General features: G+C 56.4%; 1 protein-coding gene across 3 annotated transcripts; it reads left to right on the top strand.

Annotated features, from left to right (window-relative positions):
- The first annotated feature begins 1,045 nt into the window (after positions 1–1,045).
- On the top strand, positions 1,046–25,026 carry RCC2 (regulator of chromosome condensation 2). 3 transcript variants are annotated; one of them, XM_037045083.1, is made up of 13 exons: positions 1,046–1,153; positions 2,312–2,597; positions 7,389–7,482; positions 10,347–10,490; positions 13,187–13,318; positions 13,687–13,775; positions 15,029–15,143; positions 17,052–17,218; positions 18,291–18,471; positions 18,711–18,816; positions 19,643–19,715; positions 21,534–21,611; positions 22,635–25,026. In XM_037045083.1, exons 2-13 carry the CDS (start codon positions 2,319–2,321, stop codon positions 22,737–22,739), a joined length of 1,563 nt encoding a protein of 520 aa, XP_036900978.1. In that variant the 5' UTR covers positions 1,046–1,153; positions 2,312–2,318; the 3' UTR covers positions 22,740–25,026. The 3 variants fall into 3 exon arrangements, with proteins under 3 accessions (XP_036900978.1, XP_036900980.1, XP_036900979.1); XM_037045085.1 differs by lacking the exon at positions 1,046–1,153 and adding an exon at positions 1,220–1,269; XM_037045084.1 differs by lacking the exon at positions 1,046–1,153 and adding an exon at positions 1,511–1,746.
- The last annotated feature ends 129 nt before the right edge of the window (positions 25,027–25,155 follow it).

Raw genomic sequence — 25,155 nt, forward strand, 5'->3', positions numbered from 1 at the left:
AAGTCTTATGGGACCGAGGAGGCTTCATAAAGAAATGAAGACCCAAAGAAACATACCTTTGGGTGTTTTTCTGCTGAAGAGCAGACAGAGTGGAGGACTAGGGTAGGTTAAGGAGTAGGAGGAAAGTGTCTATATGGCAGGAACTAATCGAGGACTGCATATTACGATTCTTCCCTGTGTCCCTTGGTCTCTGGAGATAAGGATGCACCTTTCCTCCTGATACCAGCAGGAAATCTGAGGGTTTTATGGCCTATTTCAGAGAAGGGCTGGGGGTAGGGGTGGGTGGTCATTTTCTCAAAACTCCTTCAGCTTAAAATATTCAATATGCCAAGGTGCCATATTTCGGGGTAGCAGGCCCTGAATCCGTCATTCATCACACGGGTAATTACTTAAGTGTCTACCTTTCCCCATTAGACCTTGCACTCCACTAGGGCAGAAATCTTGTCCTCTGGGTCCGTATCCCCAGCACCTAGCACTGTGTGTCTTGCGTCTACCAGAGGCTCACTAAATATTTGTCAAAAGAGGGAAATTTCAGGGCATCCTAGGCCTCCAAGTTGATTACATTAATTAGCAAACCTTTTTGTAACTCTTTCACGTAACAGCACCTTACTACATACTGGGGACCCTTCCACAAACCAAATACATATATATATAATGTCTTCTCTCTGTACAGAACAAAATTATTCAAACTGTAATCGTGCTTCATTCAAATCACTCAATTAGGGCACGTCCCTTGTTGGCGGAGGCGTGAGCAAAGTATTTTCCAGCTAGTGTCCTCAGGTGACCTGTCTAGACGTGTCCGGTGGGGGGGAAAAACAATCTAACATTCTTCTAAACCCCAAAGAAATTTCTGACGCTCAGGACGCTGTGCGTAGAAGGCCCAAGGCGCACTGCGCGGGGCCTGTGGAACGCGCAGGAAGTGGGAGTGAAGTCTGGTGGCGCGGCTCGGGCCAGGTTCGGGTGGGCAGAGACGTCCCTCCGGTGCTGGCCGGGGCCGCCTTGGGGGTCCGCCGGCCGGCAGGGGGCGCGCGCGCCCCAGGACCCGCGCAGCCGGGCCAGCCGCACGATCGCTTGCCACCGGCCGCACAAGTGTTTCTGTTTTGTGTTGTAGCATTTGTTCTGGAAGCCTGTATTTACATTTTAAGTGTATCTGGTGAGTGGGTTGGAGCCCTCATCTGGGCGGGGGAGGGGGGGCCGGGGGGGGGCGGCTTGGGTTCGTCTTTTAGTTTCTCTTCCTTTTTCTTTCCGGATTCTCATCACTCCAGCCAGGTAGGGACTGAAAATCAAAATCGGCAGTGATCATTTTGCGGGATCTGGGAAAGTTTTTTTCCCCTCTTTTTTTTTTAAAGGAGAAAAGGTAAAAAAAAAAACAACCTGAGGAAGGGGGGTTGGGGAACTGAATGAATAAAAAGGGGAAGGAAGGCGGATCCACGTGGTTTAATCCGAGACAGACAGAGATCCCATTGTTCAAAATCAATAAAAAAAAAAAAAAAAAAAGAAGACTGGGCGAAAGCGTAGGGACGCTGGGGGAAAGTAGCCACGGAGCAGGGCACTTTGTAGCCGGGATCCGAGTGATCGGCTCGGCCTCACCTTCGGAGAAGAACCAGGAGAGTTGGGCACCATTAAAGTTTTTATTTTTTGTGTCTGTGCGAGCAGGTGTTTGGGGGTCGGGGGCCTGATTTGCCCCCCGACCCCCGCTCGTCGGGGGCAGCTCATCCAGAGGGACTCGGACAATTAGAGCCTGAGGTCGGAACCCCCAGGCTGGGGCGGAATTGGGGACTCGGGGTGAGGGGTTGGTGGCGCGGAGAGAATAGCATTTAACTGAGCGAGCTTGGGGAGGGGGCGCTTAGACAAAAGCAGCAGGTGGGGTGACTGGGGAGAGGGGAGCCCATTCACCATCGGAGCTGCCAAAGAAGGATCTTTAAAGTGTCCTGAAGCTTCCTCTAATTAGAGCATACGGGATCGGAGGCTTCTTTTTCTTTCCCTTTACTTTTTTGGAGACCAGGCTGCAATTGTGATGCGATGTAGGCAAATCTAACTTGAGGATGGACCGGGGTCTCCATTTTTTTTCTTTCTCTCACCGGATTGCATTTGGGGACCTGGGCCACCGTGCGGGATTCCCCGGAGGAGGCGCGCCGGGCCCGGGAGGGGCGCGATTTCCTCCTGGCTCACCCCCTCTCCGCCCACCCCGCGGCCGCCACTTTGGGGAGGGCAGGGGAGGAAGTGGAGGCCGGTGGCTCCGCTGCGCTCCCCTCCCCCCGCGCAGTTTATAACCCGTCCATTGTGCGCCGCTGCCCCGTGTCTCCTCCAGCGCGACCATGCCCAGGAAGAAGGCGGCGGCGGCTTGGGAGGAGCCGAGCTCCGGCAACGGCACGGCCCGCGCCGGACCCAGGAAGCGCGGCGGCCCGGCCGGCAGGAAGCGCGAGCGGCCCGAGCGGTGCAGCAGCAGCAGCGGTGGTGGCAGCAGTGGCGACGAGGACGGCCTAGATCTCGACGGGGCACCTGGTGGGGGCAAACGCGCAGCGCGGCCGGCGGCGACCAAAGCGGGCGGCGCAGCGGTGGTCATCACCGAGCCGGAGCACACCAAGGAGCGCGTCGTGAGTGCGGGGTCTGAGGGCAGGGGGTTGAGGCCCGTAGCGCGCCACTGCTCGCGTCCTGGCCCAGGGTGGCGGGGCCGGCACAGGCCGCGGGCTGAATCATCATCGCTGCCGCACAACAAAAGGGCGCGGGGTGGGCGCGGGCCAGAGACAAGCGCCGTCGGCAGCCTATCCGACCCCACGTCGCCCGCCCGCGCGGCAGTTGATCCTTGGGGCGCGCTCCCTGAGCCCCCGGCGGGGGAGGGGCGTCCGGAGCCCGCGCCCGCCCGCGCTAGGGGGTCATGGCCCCGCCCCCGGCGCCGCTCGTTGGAGCCTTCTGCCTCCTCCTCCCCTCCCCCTCCCGCTCCGGGAAGGGAGACTTGTGCAAGTTGTCTTTGGCCGGAGCAAGGGATGTACACGGGGCGTGACGCCCTGTACCCTCGGCCTCCCCTGGCCTCCTGCGCCAGCAGTCTGCCCGGGTGCTGCCGGGGACGGGGTCTCCCTCGCGCTGTGGGGAGCGACGGTTAGCGCCCAGGCTTTGAGGTTCCCGCCGCCTCAGCTCCGGAGCTCCGGGGGGGCGGGGCCTGGCAGCCGCTGCGCATGCCCCTTACAGCACTGCACTGTCTCGCGCCGCCGGGGACACGGGGGCGGCCGGCGCCAGCGCTGGGTGCGAGGGCGCATGCTCCGGAGAGTCCTCCCCCTGCAGGTCGGGAAGCCCCCAGCTGAGAGGTGTTTGGGCTTTGTTCATCGCTTAAGGTCCCAAGGCGCGGGTGCTAGGTGAGAGCTCTGTGTAGCACCCCACACACACCCCACCGCCGTCCCAACCGCAGGCAAAAAGCATCTCCCATGTTCTAAGTGGACTTGAATTTGCTCATGAGAGTTGGGTCTTAAGATCGTGACCGTCTCAACTTATGTGCCTCAAACCCCCGCAGAGCCAAAACTCTTAACCTGGGTTCTGTGATCCTCCAAAGCTACAAGTTCAGTGTGGGATGAGTGTTTAGGAGAGAGGGTCAGAGCTTTCACCAGATTCTCACGTGATCCCAAGAGAGTAAGGACTTCCACTTAGGTTCTAGAATTGGACCTCAGGAAACGTCCGGTTCTCTCCCTTAAGGGTATGGAAGGGTTAACAGCATCAGGGTGCTTTCCTCCCGAGGAATGCTGGTAATGTTTAAATGGTTAAAAAGCATGCATTTCTCCATTCCCTTTATAGATGAGGAAACTGGGCACGGTTTTAAGAGCCCAGCCCGAGATCACGTGGGGCTGGGTTTTCAAATGGGCCCAGGTGTTTTCTGATGCCATCCTCAGACCCCTGCCCTTTGCTCCTGTGAAAATGTTGGCTAACTGCCCTTGCAGTCAAAGGGTCGCCACCCCTGAGGGTAGAAGGGGAGCCCATGTCACTGAAATGTCTTACCTAGGGTGGGGACTAGACCCGCACTAGGGAAATGGCCAGTGTCTTGAGGAACTGAGCACAGGAACTGTTTTCCTTGGACCAGCGTGATCCATAGTGTGAGGCTCCAGACCTCTGCCCTGCAGGCACTGTGTGGTGGGAGAGCCCTGAACAGAAAGGGCAGGTGTCCTCTGCCTCAGCTGTGTTCTCTCTCGAGGGGGTGGACAGTCACCCTGTGAGAGCATTGAGTTTTGTCGTCAGAAAGTGAGACTCTTACCCAATGCTGGGATTCACCCAAGAAGATAGCCACACACAGAGAGTGCGAAGGACTGCAGGCTCCCCAGGGGCAGGGGCACAGCTGATGGGAATGGCACTGTTACTAGTCTGACTGGGAGACAGCTCTCAATGCAGCTTAAGGTGGTTTTACATTTACTTCTCGCATTTTTTAAGTTCCTGAGCGATGTATACATACGTATATGTCCATATGTATACGTCCCTTCCCAAACCCCCTTAAAAAACAAAGGGGGGGTTGTTATTTGCAAACAAATCGTTGTTGCGATTTCCTTTGCACTGGTCAGAACACCATCCTAGGCTCAGGAGACTGAAGTTTCAACACGTGGGTTTGGGTTTTTTTATGCCTCATGGAAGTGCATACACCAAGTTATAAGTTTTTATTAGCATCCATTGAGTTTTGTCCAGGGTCAAGGCCAGGGCTGTGCTACTTCGTTGCCCTTCCACAAGTCTGAGTCATCACTGCCCCGGTCCTGTATGACCTTCTGCCCAGAATCCCTGGCTGCAGCTTCCTGGACTCCAAAGGAGACGCAAAGGCTCTGCCTCTTAAGGGAACCTGGCGACCCTGTCTGCTGCCCCAGTCTGACAGCAGTCCCTGGCCTGTCTCAGAAAGAAGCTTTTAACTGAGAAATTTGCAAGCCCTGCCACTGTTCAGGGCTGTGTGGAGGAGGTTTGTGAGAGCGCAGTTGCCAGGAGCTTATCTGACGCCAAGTCGCCTTTGGTTAGGCTCAGAGCTGCAGACGCCACACTTGTGAGAGGGGTGCCCCAGGCTGGGGTGGTTGAGGAGCAGAGCTGCCTGAAGTAAACCTTGTGTACTTCCATGAAACGCACTTACCTCGGTCTCAGAAAATGCCCTCTCCAAGGGCCTGGGGTTTGTGGTGGCAATGTCAGACGAGCACGCTCTGATGGCCTGGAGCTGACGAGCCCCCGTGTGCTCTGAACCTAGTGACCTTGTAGGTAAAGCAAGCAAGCCACCTGGGTTCAGTCCTAGGAAACGGGCGAGTGCCACAAGCTGTTCAGGTCTTTGTAGTTTTCCCAGTGTTGGGTGGCTGAGGTTTTGTGGACCCTGAGGCAAATCTCCCATTTGAAAGGGCCAAATAAATACACTGAGCTTAAAGTCTTTTTGAGTTGAAAGCCCACTAGGGATTTGTCGTTGCTGGTATTTCTGTGAACGGTGTCCCCTCTGCTGAGAGCGGCAGCCTTGTAAGTGGATACAAGTTAAAGGTTCAGGCTCGTAAACGTTCAGGCTCCTTACACTTGGGCAATGATTCAAAACTTGCTTTGGACCAGAAGCCCCATTTTGTTGATTGAAGACGTTAGTGTGTTCCTCTGCTAGGGCGGTTCGTCTCTGCCCAGCCTACACGACCGGGTGTCAGGAGCCAGCAAGGTGAGGCGACCCTCATTCATCCTGCTAGGGAGACGTCTTCCAGCTTCTCTCGCCTTTGGGCACATGCAATGTCACAGACACCCGAGTTTATCCAGAAAGAATCTCTTGGCGCATTGAGTAAAGTCTGGGTCCCACCTGGGAGGGTCTCACAGCCTTGAAGGCCATCGCTGCAGGGTGTCTGGATAGATCTGCCAGGCACCCGGGGTCTTTGCGAACCGGGGCTGGGGCAGCTCTGACAGTGAGGGGCATGGGCTGAGATTTAAAGGGTTCTCCTTGCTTTAATCTTTTATTTCACAGAAGATAGAGGGAAGAGTTGAATTTCGAAGTGAGAGTGAGCAGTCTGCAGCAAACGGTGCACAGATAATGGCACTGAAAGGGCCATCACGCTCTGTCCAAAGTGGGAGAAGCTAAGGCCCAAGACACCGGAACCTGACTAAGAACGCTTCATGCCCTCCCTAGGAATCAGACCACTGTCACCGCTGTACACTCGGGTTACCGAGGTTTCTCAGAAACACCTTGTGTCAGAAAGGTTGGATTTTTCTGTAAATGCTTAGCTGGCCTGAAGGTGTCCACCAGCCCTTGACCGCTGATGCAGATGTGGCATCTCCAGTCACAGAGGAGACCCTGCTCCTGCCCAGGGCGGTTGCAGCAAGTTCTGGCAGTGACAGAGCTGCTGGTCCTGTGGCGGCCGACCGCGCTGGCGAACTGTTGCTGCGGTGACGGCATCTCAGTGTCGAGTGGTTAACAGGGAGTGCGGCACGTGGCACCCCAGAGCCTTCTGCCGCCTGGGGTGGGGGGCCGGAGGGAGGGCTGCCGGGCCTTGCGGTGCTGATTTGCTGGGGCCCCTTCCCGCCATTCTCCGGCCTGACAGCTCATCCCACGGTGCCTTAGTTCCTCCCCGTGTCTGCTGCCCTCTCCACGTAGAACCGAGGAGTGGTGGAGAGCAAGTCGGTGACATGGTAGAGCCTCGGGGCCACTCCCCCCACGGGGAACTCGACGGTACTCACTGGCTGCCGTTCATCTGCGGTAGAGAGTGCCAGCCAGGCCTGCCAGTCACACAAAGAAGGGGAGATAGATAACCAGGGGAAACTAGGCTCCCATTCAAGTAATCCGAGTCTGGGTTCTGGAGGGATGGACTGGCCTCCGGCGAAGGCCGTCCTCTGAATTATTTAAGCACAGCCAAGTCCCTCTCCATCCCTGGCCGTGTGTCCCCCCTTCGCACGCTGACTGCCAGCGGTGTCCTGTAGACAGACCAGCTTCCAGCCACGGAAACGTGGCCAAGCAGGCAAGCACGGCAGGGCCTGTACTGCGGGGCACCAGCGATGCCAGGTTTGGGTCACACGGAGGTGCCCAGGAGAAGGAACCCTTGATAGTGAAGTGAAGATGTGTTCCCTTTACAAAGGACGCACCGTGTTGCCAGAATGTCCCGCCAGGGCAGCTGCTGCGTAGAGGGGGGCAGGGGATGTCACTTGGCTTTGTGTGTGTCTAAGTTTTGCAAATGACATTTTAAAAAGAAATGAAAGGATGACAAGGAGCCTGGGCGTAACTGGGGCGTGTTGGGGTTGCGTTGGGGTTGGCACACTGACATCAACTGGCCAGGTGGTGAGCCCCTCCCCCCCCAGGCTTCTGTCCACTGGCGGAAGTGTTGAGAGTGTATTATTTTTGTTTCCTGCCGTTGTTGGACAGACTTAGGAAGCTGGAAGCAGCACTGGAGGCTAATTCCTCTTCCCTCTCTCTGTCTCCGCAGAAACTTGAAGGGTCTAAATGCAAAGGGCAGCTTTTGATTTTTGGGGCAACCAACTGGGACTTGATTGGTCGGAAAGAAGTGCCTAAACAGCAAGGTATGAGAAGCAGTTCTAAAAACGTAAGAAGCTACTCTTTCTTGCGTGCTTCCTAGGTGTTTGCCGTAATTTGGTGGCCATTGGTCAGGTAAGTAGTCTCTTCATTTACAAGAATGTTCAGAGAGGCCAAGTCACTTTCCTGAGGCCACACAGCCACTCTGGGGATGGCACTAGATTTGAACCCTGGTCTTCTGTGAGGCTCACCTCACAATTCTGCTTTTAAAAAACAAAATCCCTTAAGATTAAACAGATAAATATGAATAATAGCGTCAAGTAAAACATTGACACCTTCTCCCCATCTTCGTTCTCATCTCACTTGTTTTTATTAAAATGGAGCTGCTTCTGTGGGATGTCAGAATGTCCTGGGCATTTGTCACACGTCACACTGTTAGATCTCTCAGAGGAGTCCACATTTCTTTGCAAGCTGCCAAGTTGTTGCAGGAGCTGGTTTGACAGTTGAGTGGAGGGAGCAGAGAAGCCCCAAGAAGGAACGTTAGTCCCCAAACGCTGCTTATAGAAAATGGGTCTTTCTCCAGGAGAATACCAGCCTGGTGCAGGGGGGAGGGGGGCTGGCGCAGTGCCACCTTTTATGGCTTCTTGGTTTCATCTGGGAAGAGGCCCAGAGTACTTGGCGGCATTGTCCAGGGAGCAGATCTTTGCGCCCCGACAGCCCCGGTGCCTTGGAGATCACCTCGTTCCGTGGTCATTCAGGAGTCTCGGCGCTCGCTCGGGTCCAGCCAAGCCAGCAGTGGGTCCGAGCCATTTTCTCTTGCCGTGGAAAGTGCCCAGACTTGGGGCCCAAGTCCCCCTAGCTGTTGGTGTCCCCCGATGAAATCTGTCCTGATGTGGGGTGACCGAAGTCTGCTGGTCCTGGGCACATGTGGCATCTTTTCTCATGCTCTTCACACAAGTGACCCACTCCCAGTTACAGGCCCTCGGCCCAGTGAGGAGGGGTATGTTCCAGCGGGTGGCAGAGCCCGGGTTGCTACCTGCGAGTGCGGGACGAGGCGCAGAAGGTCGGGAAGCCGCCGTGTGGGTTGAAAACCACTCCCATGCTCTTGACGAGGGAATTCTGCCCTCCTCCGGCTTGTTGAAGAGCGTATTCTGTTGTCTCTGTTTCCCAGTTCTGCTTTCCTGATTTTCTTCCCTCTGAGTGAAGTTTCATATAATTTTTTTAAAAAATTTAAAAAGTGCTTTACAATATTTTTCAGTCCTCCTCGACCTTGCTAGGAGACAGAGGGGAAGAGCGGTAGGACTCGTTTTCCCACTGGTGCCAGGCCTGAAGGGAACGTTGCTGTGGCCCCTCAGCCCACTCTTCCCCAGTTTCCTGCCCTCCGTGAGGACAGGGAGAGCCCTCGGGGGCTCGGCGCCGTGGATCCTGTAAAATCAACAGCACGGAGCCAAGCTCATATTCAAGGTCCCCACAGGGATGCCTGTGCCGCCCACCCAGCCGAGGGGCCTGGGACACTTGTCAGCCATTTCCTGGGACTTGGGTCACTGCCAGCCAGGGTTCTTCAGCCAGGCTAGGTCAGCTGTGGCACCTGTACCTCCGCCGTGGTCCCTGGTGCTGTGTTCTTGACAAAGATGGCACACAGCGTGTCCACTTGGGTTTAGGTACCATGCCACCCCCTGTTTGCCTTCATGGTAAACAGGTCATGGGGTTCTCTGAAAGTTTTAGGGTAACCCATGATGGCTGTCCTCTTGGTTTGCTCTAGCCCCAGGGCGTTGTTGGCTTTTCTTGCACTTTTCAGTAGTAGAGGAGTGCGTTCAGGTGAAGCTCAGGGTTGTCACTATGTGACATTGTGACCTGGGGTTCTTGCTACCAAATGAGGGCACAAGTGGCGCCCTCTGCTGGCGGGGCGCAGGCAGGGTGGGGCCTGACACTGAACAATTGCACAGATCCTTTTCCGTGGTGCCAGGAGCCTGATGGAGAAATCAGCCTTTCACTCAGTCCCCATGTCCGGACCAACCTGACACGGTTGATTTGGCAGGGGTTAGCATTTCGTAACAGTCACCAGGGGCCCCCAGACGCGTTCAAGTTTCTGTCCTCGAGAGCCCCAGGTTGAAAATACTGAGCAAAACATTGGCCACACCCCATCCACTAACAGGGTGAAGTGGGATTTCGAAGGAGGTAGCTATTTCTTCGCCCCTCCCACACGCCCGCTAGCGTTACTGACGGTGCTTCCCGTGTGCCAGGCACTGGTGAGGCCCCAGTGGCCGGTGCAGAGTGGGAAGGCACATGAGTTCAGTGGGGCAAATGCGTCTGTGGCAGAACTCACAGGGCGCTGGTATGTGGGGAGTGACAAGTTCAAGGGGATGTGGCAGGGAGGGCTCCTCCAAGAGGAGGGGGTGCTTGCAGAATAAGCAGGTGGCAGGGAAGGGTTCTCTAGGGAAATGAATACGTGGACAAGGGCCAGGGTTCGTGACCTGGCCAACACAAAGGGACCCCCAAGAAAGGAGCAAACCAGTGGTGGGAGGTCGTTGGGCGGGGAGCAGAGACCCTGATAAGACCACAAGGAGGGCAGGTCGTGGCGGAGGATGGGATGCTTAGAGCCTCCCGGCTGCAGCGTGGCTGCTGGGGCGGTGAGAAAAGTGAGGGAGACACCGGATCCACTGCCGGCTCTCCTGGGATGGCCCCCACCCCACGGGGCTGCAGGTGAGCATGCTCGGTAGCCACTGGCTAGGTCTGCACCAGCCCAGGAGCAAGGGGCGGTGTGCTGGAGGTGCTGATTTCTCAGGTGGCACCCCCAGGCCCCCTGCAGTTGTACCATGGGAGAGTGGACCCTGGGTGCCTGGTGACGTTTTGGGGTGCTCTCCACTTGCTTGTCACTGTGGGCGTTAGATTTGCATTCTTCTCTTTGCAGCTGCCTACCGCAATCTTGGTCAGAACCTGTGGGGACCCCACAGGTATGGGTGCCTGTCAGGCGTCCGGGTGCGGACGGTGGTTTCGGGGTCGTGTGCTGCCCACAGCCTCCTCGTCACCACGGAAGGGAAGCTGTGGAGCTGGGGTGAGTACGAGCCGGCTGAGTGCTGCAGTGACTCATGGCAGCGGGTGCCCGTGGGGCTGACGTCCCCTCTGTGCGTTCTCTGCCACAGAGCTCCGTAGCGTGTGGCCCCATTTCCTCTTCCTGAGTCCCGACTGCTCTTGCCTGCACCCTACAGCTGCCTCGCTCCCTCCACTTGGCTGTTTCCTCTGTTTAGTCTTTACAGGCCCCTAGTTCTCTGGACGCTCCTCCTTTAGGTAGCCTTTTCCTGACCATCCTGACTGCATCTGCACCTTTCCGGTACTGGGGTGCCTGCCTACAGCTGAATCCCTGTCCCTGGCCTGCTGTCGCCCCAGCAGGCAGTCGGTCCCCTTCCCTTCCCCTCCCTTCTTATTTTGCAACACAGCGACGTGATACCTCTGTTCTTGCCATGTTAAATGCCACCCACTTTCACAGTAGCCACGTCATGACATCAGCTCCTGCGTCTCTGCAGTCAGTCTCCTCTGCCTCTGGGGACTGTACCGGTTTGCGTAGCTGATGGCCTCTTTTGTCCCTTTCTCACTGTGTCCCCAGACGGCTTACTTTTTCCGGGTTGATTGGCTTTCTCTGCTGCTGGATTTCCTCGCCTGGGTGCTCGGTGCTTCCCTGCCCTTGCTTGGCCTGGCTGCTCTGCCCGACTTCAGGGCTCCCAGGGTGCCTTGCACGCGTTGCCGCCCATGGCCCCTTCCAGGTCACTGCTCCCGCCACCGACGAGGCCCCGTGCTTCCCCGCGCCCTTCTGGCAGCTCCCGGCAGCTGCCCCCGGTGTGCCGGCCTCCGTCCCTGCCCCTTGTTTCTGTCCTGTGGCCGGCTCTCAGTTCTCGTGACCGCATGTGCATTTGGGTCTGTTTGAATTGTTTTGGTTGTTTTTCTTTTTTGCCATTTCATGAGCTGCTGTAACGACGTTGAAATATATTAACATCTGTTCTCCCTGCACTGCTAATTTCGTCATTCAGTTGGAAAAAAGCTAACAAGTCTGTCTGGCCCAGATCTGTGCTTCCTAGTCTCCTGATGCATGCTGACATCGCCTCGGTTCTCATTGCCCCCCCGATGGCACGGAGGTGTGTCCGCCTCCTCAGCACCCCTCCCGCCTCGTGTCCCAGCGCTGAGCGCGCAGTCCGTGTCCGTCTACAACTTTATACACCTCCTTCCCGGTGTCTTTCCTGAATTTCCCTTACTTGGCACTTCTAAAAATGTCCCCTCTGCTGACCCTGTGAGCAGGGTATGACTCTGTAGATAGGGCACCTACACCGGCCCTGGGCAGAGACATGTCCCTGTGAGCAGACGTGGTGCCAGCAGCCACGGGTGGTGTGCCAGCAGGGTGTCACGGGGCTGCTGCTGGTCACCCCAAGGGGAGGGGCCTTGTCCGCTGCCCGGAAGCGTTGGTGCTCTAGTGCAGATCCTCGCCAGGGGTCTGCGCCTGCCAGCCAGTCGGGTCCCGAACCCCACCCAGCACTTGTCCTGTGTTTGAAGTGCCTTTCGCAGGGACCTTGGGCAGCTCCGTCAGAAGCTGGTGTCTGCCCGTCCTGCCAGCAGGCTGAAGTCAAAGTTCATGTTCAAATGTGGTTTTCCTAAGGTAACCCGAGGCTAGTCACTTCCTCCTCAAACTGGCTCCAGGATGATTGGCACTCAACTTTGTAGCTCTGCTCTTGTTTCCCATGACCTAAAGGTCAAGTTCATTGTTGAGGAGGGGCATGAGCCATTGCCACCCTTCCCTGAACCGCTCTGACTTTGTGACCCTGTAAAACCTCGCAAAATCTCCAGAATCGTTGGGTAGCAAGTGTGGTTTTCCTCCTCAACCTGCTATTGGCCCATCGGGTGGTTTTGTTTGGAGCTGTTGTAGCTGGTGTGGAAAAGGGGCGGGGGTCAGGGGCGCCCGGGCTCCTCCTGGACCACACGACTCGCTGTGTCTGCCATGGAGCTGAGGGGCTCTGGCGGGAGGCTGTGTGTTGCCTCCTTGGGCCTCCCGGCCACTGGACCCCACAGCCAGCGCAGCTCCGGAGGGAGGCTTTGTGTTCAGCACAGGCCTGGCCTTTGTCCATCGCTGGGGCGCACACAGCTGAGTCCTGTGAAGGGTGGTCCCGAGAAGATGGGGTGGGCCCTGTCAGGTGAGCTCCGTTTACAGGGTGGGTAGAAGGAAGAGGAGTGACAGGCAGAAGCCTACCGGCCCCAGTGGATGCCCAGAGCACTGAGGTTGTCACACTCAGGAGGCAGGTGCTGAAATGGCTCTGTCTTAAACCACATCTTGTAGCGAAGGGAACGAGGGGACAGCTGTCAGGCAGGGCCTTGAAGCGTGAGAGCTGAGTTTCCGTGAGCACTTCCACTTGCATATGACATCAGGCCAAACGAGTGTCCCCCACTTTCTGTGGGAGCAGAGAGCGAAGGGACATGCTTGCATGGTCCTCATTGCCGCCCCAGCAGAGAGGGTCTGGAGAGTTGACTTAGGCCGCAGGTGGCTGTGGCAGAGACATCCCTGGGGAGTGTCTCACCCTGGTCCCCTGGGCAGGCTTTAGAAGGCTGGCCGGCCACTGACGAAGACGCTAGAGCCCGCTTCCCCCTCCTTGGCTGTCATGTCAAGGCCACCTGGGAGACCAGTCTGGTCTCTGTTGCATGTTCTGTGTGCCCCGTGAAGCTGCTCTGCTGCCCTCTGCCCTTCCCACTCATCTTGCTCTTGCTCCGCAGGTCGAAATGAGAAGGGGCAGCTAGGACATGGTGACACCAAGAGAGTAGAAGCTCCCAGACTCATTGAGGGCCTCAGCCACGAAGTGATTGTGTCGGCAGCCTGTGGGCGGAACCACACCCTGGCCTTGACGGGTAAGGGGTGGCTGGTTTCTGTAATAGTTATTGTGGCAAGAGGTCAGATGGGTCTTTGGGTCAGCGGCAGGGTAGAGTTGCCCCTGTGACCCTTGGGCACCATCAGAAAGATGCCCCAGTGAGCCTGGGTGGGTGCTCCTGGGGGGCGTCAAAGGCCTCACCCACCGGCAGCAGAGGCCAGAGCAGTGTGCTGTGAAATGGCTTTGCTCTGAGCCACCCCCTCCACCCGCCTTTTGGAATAAATACCGTCTTGCTTGCATTCTTCTGGCAAAGGAGCTGCTTTTATTATTCGGGAGCCTTTGATTCCAGATCTAGTTCATAGCCCTCTGCATTATTTTCCCTTTAGTGGTATCCTTCTTTCCTTCCAGAAACGGGCTCCGTGTTTGCGTTTGGAGAGAACAAGATGGGGCAGCTGGGCCTGGGCAACCAGACAGACGCCGTCCCGAGCCCCGCACAGGTACCCCGCCTTCCTCTGCCCTGCCAGCCTTTTGCACTTGACTTTCTGGGATGAGAGAGTGGGTTTCTCGTGATTCCTCGTTCAGAGTCTAGATGCTTTGAGTGGAATTCTATGCTGTGGTGTATGTCTGCCATTGAAAAATAACCCGGAAAGCGGAGTTTCCTTCTGAATGAAGTAATTTGTTACAGAGGCCTCATCTGAAGCCTATTCTCTCCCAAAGAAAGGAGGAAATGTTGAATGGGTGTCACTCGTCTTTATCTGCCAATAGTTGCCTGCCAGGTGCCTGGCACACAAATAGGAATGAGTTGGAGGGGTGGGACTTACACCTAAAACATGAACTCGTGCAAGGCAGCAGGATGCTAACGAGTGTCTGACCAGCGGTTTCGTGATGGAGGGATGCAGATTTCTTGGCCTTAAAAAGAGACGCAAGCCAAGCCAGTCTGTGGTTTGAAGGATTTTTGAAGCATTCCTGTTGGGTCAGCCATGTGCTCCCCAGCAGGACGGCAGGGTTTCCAGAGTTGTGAGCGCCAGGGCACAGGGCCCGGAGTCTCCACCCCGTCCCCAGTTCCAGCACAAATCTGCCCCCGGTGCGGATCTCCCCACTGGTACTTCGTTCCCCCCACTTGTCACGGACTGTCCCAGATGCCGCTAGAGTGCAGTAAATAGCACGGTTTCTAAGTGCCCTCTGAGATTTGTTTTCCAATCCCATGTTCAGTTACCTGGGGCCTTCGCTGGTTTCTAACTTGTAATTGTGAACCAGCCTGTTTCTTGTTCAGACCTTTGGCCAAGTGTCTCTGCAAGAGTAAAGGAGAACATCCGGTAGATTATTTCACTGGTCGGCAGTAACACTTACAAAAGCTTTCCTTTGAAACGTTGGGGCTGAGTTAGTGACTAGAGATTGGAGGGTTGTGGTGAGCTTCCCTTGTCTTCCACGCTCACGCCTACGCTGATCAGTGGAATTCAGCCTTCATGGGCCACCAGGATGTGCGAGGCCCAGTGCTGGCTGTTCTGAGCGTCAGAGTTACAAAGACCTGGGACGATACTTACCTGTCTTTGAACTTGACTCTAGTGGGAATGTAGGGGTCCCCCAGGGTGTTTCTTTACATATCCCCTAAGCTTTTGCCTTCAGAATGGTTGAGTCCATTACATTTCCTCTATAGCCCCGTAATTGTTTCAGCACCAACAGAAAGGTGGAGCCTTCTTAATCAACCTTTTAAAACCGTGTCTGAAAGTCTCTTGTCTTTTCTTTTCAGATAATGTACAACGGCCAGCCAATTACCAAAATGGCCTGTGGGGCCGAGTTCAGTATGATAATGGATTGCAAAGGAAACCTCTATTCCTTTGGGTGCCCTGAATACGGTCAACTGGGTATGCAAGTGTATTTTTTTAAAAGCTCTGTGATCTAACTGTATATTTAGAACCCGAAGTCACTGTGGGGCTGCACACGTGTCAGGAATGTGGGTAATTGATCGCAGATAATAGCCCTGGACCCTTAAGTGGATATCACGCTTAGTGGAACAGCGTGTTCTAACTCACAGGGCTGGGGAGTGTTAGTTACGATGACCTGCCTTAAAGAAAAAGGGCCCCAGTCCGACAAAAGGTGCTTTATTCCGATTTGGGAGTTCGTGGATATATACAAGGATTTCAAAGGGGAAAGGGGGCACCAAACCACCCTCATTTAGTTTCATATTTAAAGATGGGTTTTCATGGAAAGTGAGGAAGAGACTGACACAAAGTTCGGGCTGTTCTGGACACCCTGGCCTGGGCGATCGTTTGTGGTACACACCTGAGAAGCCACATGCAAGAGCGTTTTCATCCCTAAACAAGAGTGCTCATCTAAAAACATGTATTTCCAGCTCAAGGAGTGAAAATAGAAAACTCAGGAAGCAGTTCTCGGCTCTTCTCAGGATGTCTCTCCATCCTGATTTCACAGGGTCTCCATTTTCTTTTCCCATCTGACACCAAAGTGGTTTTCCCCTTCCTGGTGCAGGTGCCTTCCCCACCCCCACAAGCCCCTTCTGAGTGGGAGGTGAGGCGTGGGCGCCCTCTGCTGGCTCCCTGCTGCATGCCACTCTGGGCCCTCACCCCCCGGATCTGGGTTGCTGGGGCTCCGCGTCATCACAGCAGGCAGATGGAAGGCTGCATAAATAGAAGGAGGAGTGTCTCGCTGGCCTTAGACTTTAGGGAACAGTGACTTTGTGAAACTAAATATACCTCAAGTCAGACATGAATAAGAAAGAACAGCCCCTTACGTACGTACATTCAGTGCCGGTTGCCAGGGAGTTGCCAGAGACCGTTGGAGAAAGCGTTTCCATAGCCACAGGCCCGCATGCGGTCCCCAGCCCTGAGCTAAACACCAGAAGGGCGATCTGGTCTGCTTCCGGAGCCGAGTGGCTCCCCGGCTGCCCGTGGTCGCCCCAGATCTGCAGAGAAGCGGCTTGTCACAGCCGGTCGGTTTTCCTTCGGGGAGAATCCAGCGAAGTTGGTGAAAACAGCTAACACGTAATTACTGTGTACCAGTCACCATTTAAGTGCTTCATACAGCTCTCGTCTGCTTAGTTGATACTTGTTTAGAGGTTTTGAGAAACTGGTTTGCTTTATAGCCACAGAATCAGTTATTCTTTACCTGCCAGCTTGTAAACCTCTTTGATCTCATTGTCCAAATCCAGAGCTATCCCTTCTGGGACTAGAACTCGAACGTGACCTTGGAGAAGCGTATCCCCAGCTCTCCCCCATCACAGGACACTTACTGGGTCAGGCAGGACAGAGATGAGAATGTGCCGGTTAACTATTCCACCAACCCTAATGATATATGTGGGTTACTGGTAACGCGAAAAAAGGCAGGTCTGGGGTTTTGTGTGGTGAACTCTCTGGACCATCCTGGTCCCGTTCAGGGGCTTCTTGAGGCCCCCAAGCGGGACACAGACCATTTCTTGGGACCAGCACCTTCCAACGTTGTAGCCTGCAGCCCACAGTGAGAAGCATGCTCACCACTGCAGCCCGATCTGAACGTAGAAACAAACACAAAACAATGCCCTTATTGCAGACAGAGTCCTTGGGTGTTTCTTGGTTCGTTTTGAAAATACCTGAATAACTGGTTTTGGCCCACAAAATGGGCTTCATGGCCACAGATGGGGCTGTGCCTCAGATTGGAGGATGCTGCTTGGTTGACAAGGGTGCCAGCTGGCCAGCCTGGGTCAGGTGCTCAGCTGGCTGCTGTGGCGAACGGGGCCCTGGGCCGTGGCTGCTGCTGACCGCTGGCTCTGGCCACTGCAGGGCACAACTCGGACGGGAAGTTCATCGCCCGGGCGCAGCGGATAGAGTACGACTGCGAGCTGGTGCCCCGGCGAGTGGCCATCTTCATCGAGAAGACGAAGGACGGGCAGATTCTGCCAGTCCCCAACGTGGTTGTGCGAGACGTGGCCTGTGGCGCTAACCACACGGTAAGTCCTGAGCGTCCCTGACCTTTTCTTTCTGCTTCCTGAGAGTCCTCTCCGAGGGGCGGTAGCAAACGCTCCCGTGTCCCAGCTGCCTTCGCAGCTTTCTTCCTGACTCCGTAGGTGTGGCTGAGCACACGGACATTTGGGGGTCACGTCGTTTTCTGCTTTGCTTCTGTCCAGCAGAACATCATGGGCGTCCCTCTGGGTGGATGGGCAGTGTCCTGTAGGGGGGTGCTGGCTGTTTTTCATAAATCGTTTTTTAACAACCAGAGTGGTTTCCATGAGGTCACCTGAGATAAATGGCAATGCACTTTGTACAAACACTCTCTATCTCAGTGGCCTCCTTGCCGCTGCTTTGCTGAGAATGCCTGTGAGTCGCACATGGCCCTTTTCTCTGTTGAAAGAGTGCGAGGCTGGGAGTCTAAAGACCAAGCTGGTGTCCTGGGGCTGCTGTGCCACTGGGTGACCTCGGGCACAGCCCCGTCCCAGGCGTCTCCCTCCTGGTCTGATGCGCAGGGGCTTGGACCAGAGGTTTCGGTTGTTCCAGGTCTAGAAACAGCCTTGTCAGGTTGTCCTAGTAGTTTGTGTATCACGTGATTTGGACGTTAAACAGCAAAGGTACTAGGAAGTAAAGAGCATTTTGTATTATTGGAACGTCCGTGTGCTCGCTGCACCAGGGACCAGGGGGGTCACCTGCACATACGGGGCTGGGGAGTCTAAAGACAGGCGTGGCGGAAGGCCTGCTTGGTCCTTTGTGCAGTTGGGTCAGTGTCGTCGGGAAACGGTGTGTCCATCTGCTCTGGAGACGTGACACCCTTCCGGTGAGGGAAGGGAAGACTTGTGAGTTAAATAAGAACGAAACAGAGTGTCCCTGGCACAGTCAATGGCATGGTCCTGGTGCAGCTGCTGCTGCTGCTCCTGCCGCCTCCCCACCTGTGGAGGCAGGTGACGGGACAGCCTGTTCGAGCCCTTTGCCCTTAGCCACCGCACCAGGTTCTCCGGAACAGAAATGAGGACTCCTGCCACCCCTCCTGCTGGCAGGCCTGTCCCCGACCCTGTGTCGTCTCTCCTGCAGCTGGTCCTTGACTCCCAGAAGCGTGTCTTCTCTTGGGGCTTCGGCGGCTACGGCCGGCTCGGCCACGCTGAGCAGAAGGACGAGATGGTCCCCCGCCTGGTGAAGCTGTTCGACTTCCCTGGACGCGGCGCGTCCCAGATCTACGCCGGCTACACCTGCTCCTTCGCCGTCAGCGAAGTGGGTGAGTGAGGTCGTGGTCTCCCTCCGCCGCAGAGGCACGCCCTGGTGCCCTGTGGGAGCCACAGCCGTCGTCCGCTCCCAGGGCCAGTGATGGCTGCTTCCTGGTGTCCTTGGGAGCACGACACTGCCTTGTCATTGGTGTCAGGTGTCTCGCCTGGCGGTCCCAGCCCTGTTCCCTGTGTCACTGGTGTTGCCAAAGGGGATAACTCAGCTCACGGGTCCGTGATTGTCTTTCTCCAGGTGGTCTGTTTTTCTGGGGGGCCACCAACACGTCCCGTGAGTCTACCATGTACCCGAAGGCCGTGCAGGACCTCTGTGGCTGGAGAATTCGGAGCCTGGCTTGTGGGTACGTGGCAGTGGCTCCTGGGGAGCAGGACATCTGTCGCCGTCGTGGGGGTGTTGGAAGTACCAGGGGGCTTGCCCTTGAGAGGGTTCTGCTGTCCATCAGAGCATCAGGTAGACTGAACCCTGAGTCCAGGAGGGGGTACACGGGGGTACACTGTGCTTGTCAGGGGGCAGCAGTCCTGGAGCGGATGACTCGCTTCCCTTCCTCCAGGGAAAGTCACTTGGAAAGGTGTTTGGTGTGCTCTGCTCATGCTACAGGTTCAGAGTTACCTTTAGGGACAACGTGGTAGGGTTTTGGTGGCTCTGACACTAAAACTGTGGCTGGTAAGAAATCCGAGTCCGTGGTTGTCACATCAGCTTGAGACCCCGGCGAGCTGCCCAGCAGTTCCTGCTGAGGAGTTCCTGGCCAGGGTGTGGGGGGAACTCCAGTGGGGGGTGGCTTTCATCTGCTGCAGCCTCTGGTCCTGCCCAGATAATTGTGGTTCCACCCCCTCTGGAAGGAGCTCCGTATTGTCCCTATTTGGTCTCCTTTTGCCAGTGTGTTCACTCAGTGGTGACTGCCCCACCCCCCACCCCCCGAGAGCCCTAGAACCCGATGCAGAGGTGAGGTGGGCAGGTCAGTGTCCCTTGGGAGGCTCTGCAGTTTGGGCCCATGAGGTTCCAGNCCCCCCCCCCGTACCAGGAAGTGAGAGCACCATGGGCTTTTAATGGACGCACTTGCCTTTAAAGCTCGTACGTCGCACCATGTTCTTGAGCTGGCGGCTGGGTCAGGTACAGGGCCTGGGCTGCCAGCCATCTGCTGACCACCCACCTCTGCCCGTTTGCAGGAAGAGCAGCATCATCGTGGCCGCGGATGAGAGCACGATCAGCTGGGGCCCGTCACCGACCTTCGGGGAGCTGGTAAGCTGGCCCCTGTGCCACAAGAGGCGGCCGGGTCTGGGCTCGCTGAGACCGAGTCCTAGAAACACACAGACTGGAGAAACGGCCTTTCTGTGCGTGTTAAGGCCTGTCGTACTCCCCAGTCTCTGAGCACTTCTGTGCTGTGCCGTCAAACCCAGTTGACCCTTGGACGGCACAGGTCCACTTACACGCCGGATTTATTCGGTCCCCTGCAGGTCAGCAGACCTGTGTCGGGTTAGAGCCCCACAGGCGGGAATCTGCGCGTGCAGAGGGCCAGCTCGTGACACGCAGATTGTCAGCTTTGGGGAGACTGGTTCCTAACCGACCCCCTCCATTGTTCAAGGGCCAGACGTAACTGTGAACGTGCTTTGTGGCCACGTTATGACAGGAATCGAGCAGGATTGGGTCCCATGCCCCCTGCATCTTGTAAACCGTGGGTGTGGTGCGAGGGTGACGGGAAAGGCCCCCTCGCCCCTCCAGGAGGGCCTGAGTGAGGGGGCAGCCGGACCCTTCAAGCCGTGTGGTGGGTGCACATCGAGTCCGCTACTTTCCCCCGGGTCTTCGAAGCCTTTTTAGCTCCGTGAGCAGCCCTCGCTGGTTCACGGAGCAGTGGCCATCCGGCCAGCCTCTTAGGTCCCTGGAGACATCTTCCCTCGTTTTTCCTGAGTAGGTTTTAAGTGTGTTCTCTGCTTTTTCTCAGTTAGGTGAGTGGTTAGAGCTGGTGCTCAGTTTCTCACACGTGCTTGGCCTTCTCCAGCCATGTGCCTCTGCTTCTCAGGTTCTGCTGCTCGGGCAGCCGGAACTTCTCCTCGCCCGGAAGGACTGCGGGGCTGGGGCTCGCCCTGGGGTCCGCCTGTTCTGCCTGTGGTTTAGTCCTCCACTGGGCTCCTGTGCTTCCTGCTGGGAACGCAGTCGGTCTCTCCTCCCTCTTGTCTCCTCCTGTCACGGATGGGGGCTGGTGGCATCGTGGAGGCGAGGGAAGGAGGGCTTGATCCCTTGAGCCGTCTCCAGGACTGCTGGGCTGAATGTGCCTTTTCCTGGGTGCTGGGCACCCACCTTCCACCTGGCGGCTTTGGAGGGGCCCTATGGGGCCTGAGAACCTGGCCCAGTTTTGATGGATTGATCCTAGGGAAGGGGCCTCTCAGAAATACAGACTGTCAACTTGAAAGCTAGAGGGGAAAGAGAGGGCCTTTCAGGGCAGCCTCTCGGGGTGAAAAGACGGCACAGCGCTGGGAGGAGCCACTCACTATAGGGGAGGGGCGGGGCGGGGCCTGGGTGAGGCGCTGGGGAGGGAGGTCCCTCTGTTAGAGTAGAGCTGGGGGTGTCTGCAGGCTTTGAACTCATCCACCTCCTTGCCTGTGACCTGCCCAGCCCCTCCCAGCAGTCCTCTTTCGTCCCTGGTCAGGCGATGGTGGCATCATCACTGGTAATGGATGGTGGGCAGGTAGACAGCCAGCCTTCTTTGTAGACGGCCACTACTTTGTAGCCCTAAAGGGCAGGAGTGGCCATTTCTTCCTGGGCTCACGATGGTGTTTTCTCACCAGTGAGATGTCCCCAGAGTTACCTGTTACCACAGAAATCCCGAGGGGTTACAGGTGAGCCTCTGTCCTTCTCAAGTTAAGAAATAGTCATGTGTTGGCAGCACATTTTGTGGGTGAATATTGCTCACTTGGCCTGGCCCCTCGTGTCTGAGGACAGCAAGGCTTAGTCACAGAGAGGCACCAGGCTCTGGCTCCGGTCAGCGGGTGGCCGTCGTCCCCTTGTGGCCCGGGCCACAGTGACCCCCAGATCTGTGAGCGCCTCCGCTTGCTTCTCCAGGGCTACGGGGACCACAAGCCCAAGTCTTCCACTGCGGCTCAGGAGGTGAAGACGCTGGACGGCATTTTCACAGAGCAGGTGAGCCGGGACGCCTGTGCTGCCAGGGAGAGAACGAGCCCGTGTGCACCTCGCCGTCCTTGTTCCGGTCTGTGCGTGCGCCTCCGTTTTCTGATGCGTAGCAGCCGTCCACGGGGCGCACGGCGGCACGCCGGCCAGGCCTTGCTGTCCCTTCTCACCCTGGACGACGCTGGCCCCAGTCTGGCCCCAGGTGGCTTTGCTCCAGGCTGAGTCCCCCTCTCACACCTGCCTCATAGTTGTCCCCAAGACTCTGCCCACCCTTAGGCCAGGGGCAGGTGGCGGGCTGAGGCTCCTCTGCCACTGGGTCTACCAGGCGGCCAGCCCTGTCTGCCAAGACGCAGGTGGTGTGTGTGCCTTCCACCGAGGCAGGGTTGTGGTCCAGAGAGGTAGACGCGACAGAGCGGGACCCGTGTGTCCCCACTGGTCCCTGCTGACAGGTGGTATGGAAGCCCTGCCGGGTGGGCTCCCTCCGTCTCCTCCTCAGGGCAGCTGGGAGGCGCTGGTGGCAGGGTGTTGGTGACAGGCACATGAGACTGATCACCTTTGTAAAGGGTTTGTATGCATTTTCAGGCACGTTCCATTTGTTCCATACTGACCCAGTTTGCCCGCCCAGCTGGCTAGTGTCCTGTCTGCTCCAGACTCAGTGTGACCTGCCTGTGTCACCCCCAACACTGATCTNGTGTGTGTGCCTTCCACCGAGGCAGGGTTGTGGTCCAGAGAGGTAGACGCGACAGAGCGGGACCCGTGTGTCCCCACTGGCCCCTGCTGACAGGTGGTATGGAAGCCCTGCCGGGTGGGCTCCCTCCGTCTCCTCCTCAGGGCAGCTGGGAGGCGCTGGTGGCAGGGTGTTGGTGACAGGCACGTGAGACTGATCACCTTCGTAAAGGGTTTGTATGCATTTTCAGGCACGTTCCATTTGTTCCATACTGACCCAGTTTGCCCGCCCAGCTGGCTAGTGTCCTGTCTGCTCCAGACTCAGTGTGACCTGCCTGTGTCACCCCCAACACTGATCTGTCCCTCCAGGTTGCCATGGGCTACTCACACTCCTTGGTGATAGCGAGAGATGAGAGTGAGACGGAGAAGGAGAAGATCAAGAAGCTGCCGGAGTACAATCCCCGCACCCTCTGATGCCCGGAGTCCCCACTCCACACTTGCGGCAGCTGCCATTTCCACGTGCACTGGGACGGGAGGTCGGACGAGGAACTGAAACAAGCGGAAGTTGACTGAAGGTGCATTTTTGTTAGACTCCCTGAGGTTCCGTTTTTTAAGTGATTCAACGTCAACTACCTTTTCTGTATGCTTTCCAAAGTGTTTTTCCTCTCTTGATGTTAATTAAACTATTTGCTCATAGTTGACTTACCATTCCTACCAGAGGCAGAAACTTTGAGCAATCTAGGGTTTTGTTTTGTTTGTTAAGTTTCCCTGCCCCCGCTTCCCAAACATACTTCTCAAAGCTCCCCTTTCCTATTGTAATCAGCACTGTGGTCTGAGCGGGTGCAGGCTGGGACAGCAGTCCTCGTGTACTCAGAAAAAAACGTCCCTTATGGGAACTGGCAGCGTTATTGGCGAAGAGGGTCCCTGGTGGTCCAGCTCTATCCAAAATCATGCCCACGTCCTTCGGGAGCATCGGGGTCACTTCCTTCCTGCCTTTGCCTGTAGACCGGCCTCCGGCCTTGGTTCTCTTCTCCCGTGGCTGCTTGTGAGCCCCGCCTACCGCCTTGTGGCTGCACCATTAACAGAACCTGCCATTTCCCCCCTGGTGGGGGCTGTGGGTATGTGTTTAGCCATTTATATCTATTTTATCTGTAAATGAAGTCCAAGTGAAAATCAGGTGATCATGGAACCAGTGGGGGGTCGGGGGGGTGCAGTCGTGGGACACTGTACATGGTTCAAGAACCAGCTTTAAGGTTCCTGTGAGGAGCCGGGGCCGCCTCGCCAGCATTCGCCACTGGAGATTGATTGGCCAGCAGTAAAGTGCATTCTGCAGTCCTTGGGGAGGAGGCCCAGCCCCTGTGTACCAGCCTCTACCACCTTGTGCTTGTTTTTATGACCCCACCGCTGGATCCAGCCCGGGACGGCCCTGTGTCTTTCCGAGGCTCGGGTTCCAGCTCTGCCGTCCCAGCTCTCTAGTCACGTGTGCTTGGCCATGGTACCAAATAGTTGGGATGAGGAAGTCCCCCTTCCCCGCGTGTCAGCGCAGATGCTGGGACCGCCACCCGGCTACCCGCCAAGTGCCCTCTGCCCGAGCCTGTCCCGGCGTCCCGCTGCTCTGCCTGCGTTTCGAGGTGCCTTTCCCGGAACCCTCCTCTCACTTGGACCCAAGAGAGGCGACAGCTGTGGCTGGGGCTCTTGGTTCCGAGATGGTCTGGACTGGTTTGGGTGCTTTAAGTAGATGTTTTAGTTCAGTGGTGCTTCTGGGGAGAAGAGGGTAGAACTTCAGTGTGAGACTTGGGTGGATGGGAAAGTTAAATACTGGTCTTTTTTGTTACTTTTTTTTTTTTTTTTTTTTTTTGCTGTTGTTACCACTTGTCATTGTCTTGATGTTAAAATGCCAAAAATGATCTAGTTGTTGCTTTTTGTTTTTTCCTACTCGTCCCCCCCGTTCCTTGCAGTGGCTTCTGCCTGGGCAGGGCTTGTAGGAGCGGTCTCTGTTCTGGCCAGTCGTGAGGCCTCACGTGAGGGGACAGCCTACATCTAAGACTTAGTCTGACTTCACGCGCATCTCCGCTGTCCTGTGTTCAGTCAATAGTCCAGGGGAGAAGCTTCTGCCAGTTCAGAGCTTCTGCTAAACTGACCTGGTTTGTCCAAATCACCCCTAAGCCACCGTCTCCAACTCAAGCTTCCGCACGTGGAACCCGTTTCCCCAGACAAGTCTCTTTCCTGGCGTGGGGTCAGGTGCCTGGGCTCCCCGCCCCCTCACAGCCTCCCAGGTGGGCGGTGCAGTTGCTGAGTGAGACCGGGCGCAGGAGCCTGGGCCCTGCTGCTTCAGGAGCCACCCTTGGCCAAGCAGGGCTTTGGTCTCCCAGTGGACTGGTAATCTGCAGCCTGCCGCCAGCCAATGCTAGGACCCCTTGCCAGGGACTGGAGCAGGAAAGGGATGATGCCCTTCTCTCCCCCACAATCACTCCTTTTGGCGTAAGAGTTTCAAAATGAACTTCCTACGGGGGGAACTCCTATAGAACAAGGAGTTTGGGGGGGGGTCCTGCACTCCAAGAGAAAGGGACAGAGTGACCAGAGCTGAGAGTGGCGTTGGCCGTGTCTTCCAGCTCAGGAGGGATTTGGAAGAAGAGGCTTTAGAGTGAAGGGGAATCTAAGAGGAGGTTGTGATTTGGTCGAAGGTGCCTGGTTTAGTGCTGTAATTGTCTTATTTTTTTTATATATATTTCTTGGAGTAAACACTTTAAATAAACAACATCCTTGTTTACTCTGTTTTGGCTTTTGTGCTTCTTTTTCGGTGGCACGAAGGAAAGAACACAATCGGCTCCCACACGTGCAGCCCCGTCCTGCCGGGGCCAGAGCGCCACCAAGGGGCTGGCGCAGCAGC

Source organism: Sturnira hondurensis, unplaced genomic scaffold (assembly GCF_014824575.4).
Source record: "Sturnira hondurensis isolate 20B ecotype Veracruz unplaced genomic scaffold, ASM1482457v3 Scaffold0004257, whole genome shotgun sequence".
In the NCBI taxonomy this organism is placed as follows: domain Eukaryota; kingdom Metazoa; phylum Chordata; class Mammalia; order Chiroptera; family Phyllostomidae; genus Sturnira; species Sturnira hondurensis.

Bases quoted from the DNA above. Each gene is read 5' to 3' on its own strand.
- RCC2 (XM_037045083.1), top strand. From the start codon at position 2,319: ATGCCCAGGAAGAAGGCGGCGGCGGCTTGGGAGGAGCCGAGCTCCGGC. The intron at 13,319-13,686 runs GTAAGGGGTGGC...CTTTCCTTCCAG, and splicing joins CCACACCCTGGCCTTGACGG to AAACGGGCTCCGTGTTTGCG. The intron at 15,144-17,051 runs GTATGCAAGTGT...TGGCCACTGCAG, and splicing joins CCCTGAATACGGTCAACTGG to GGCACAACTCGGACGGGAAG.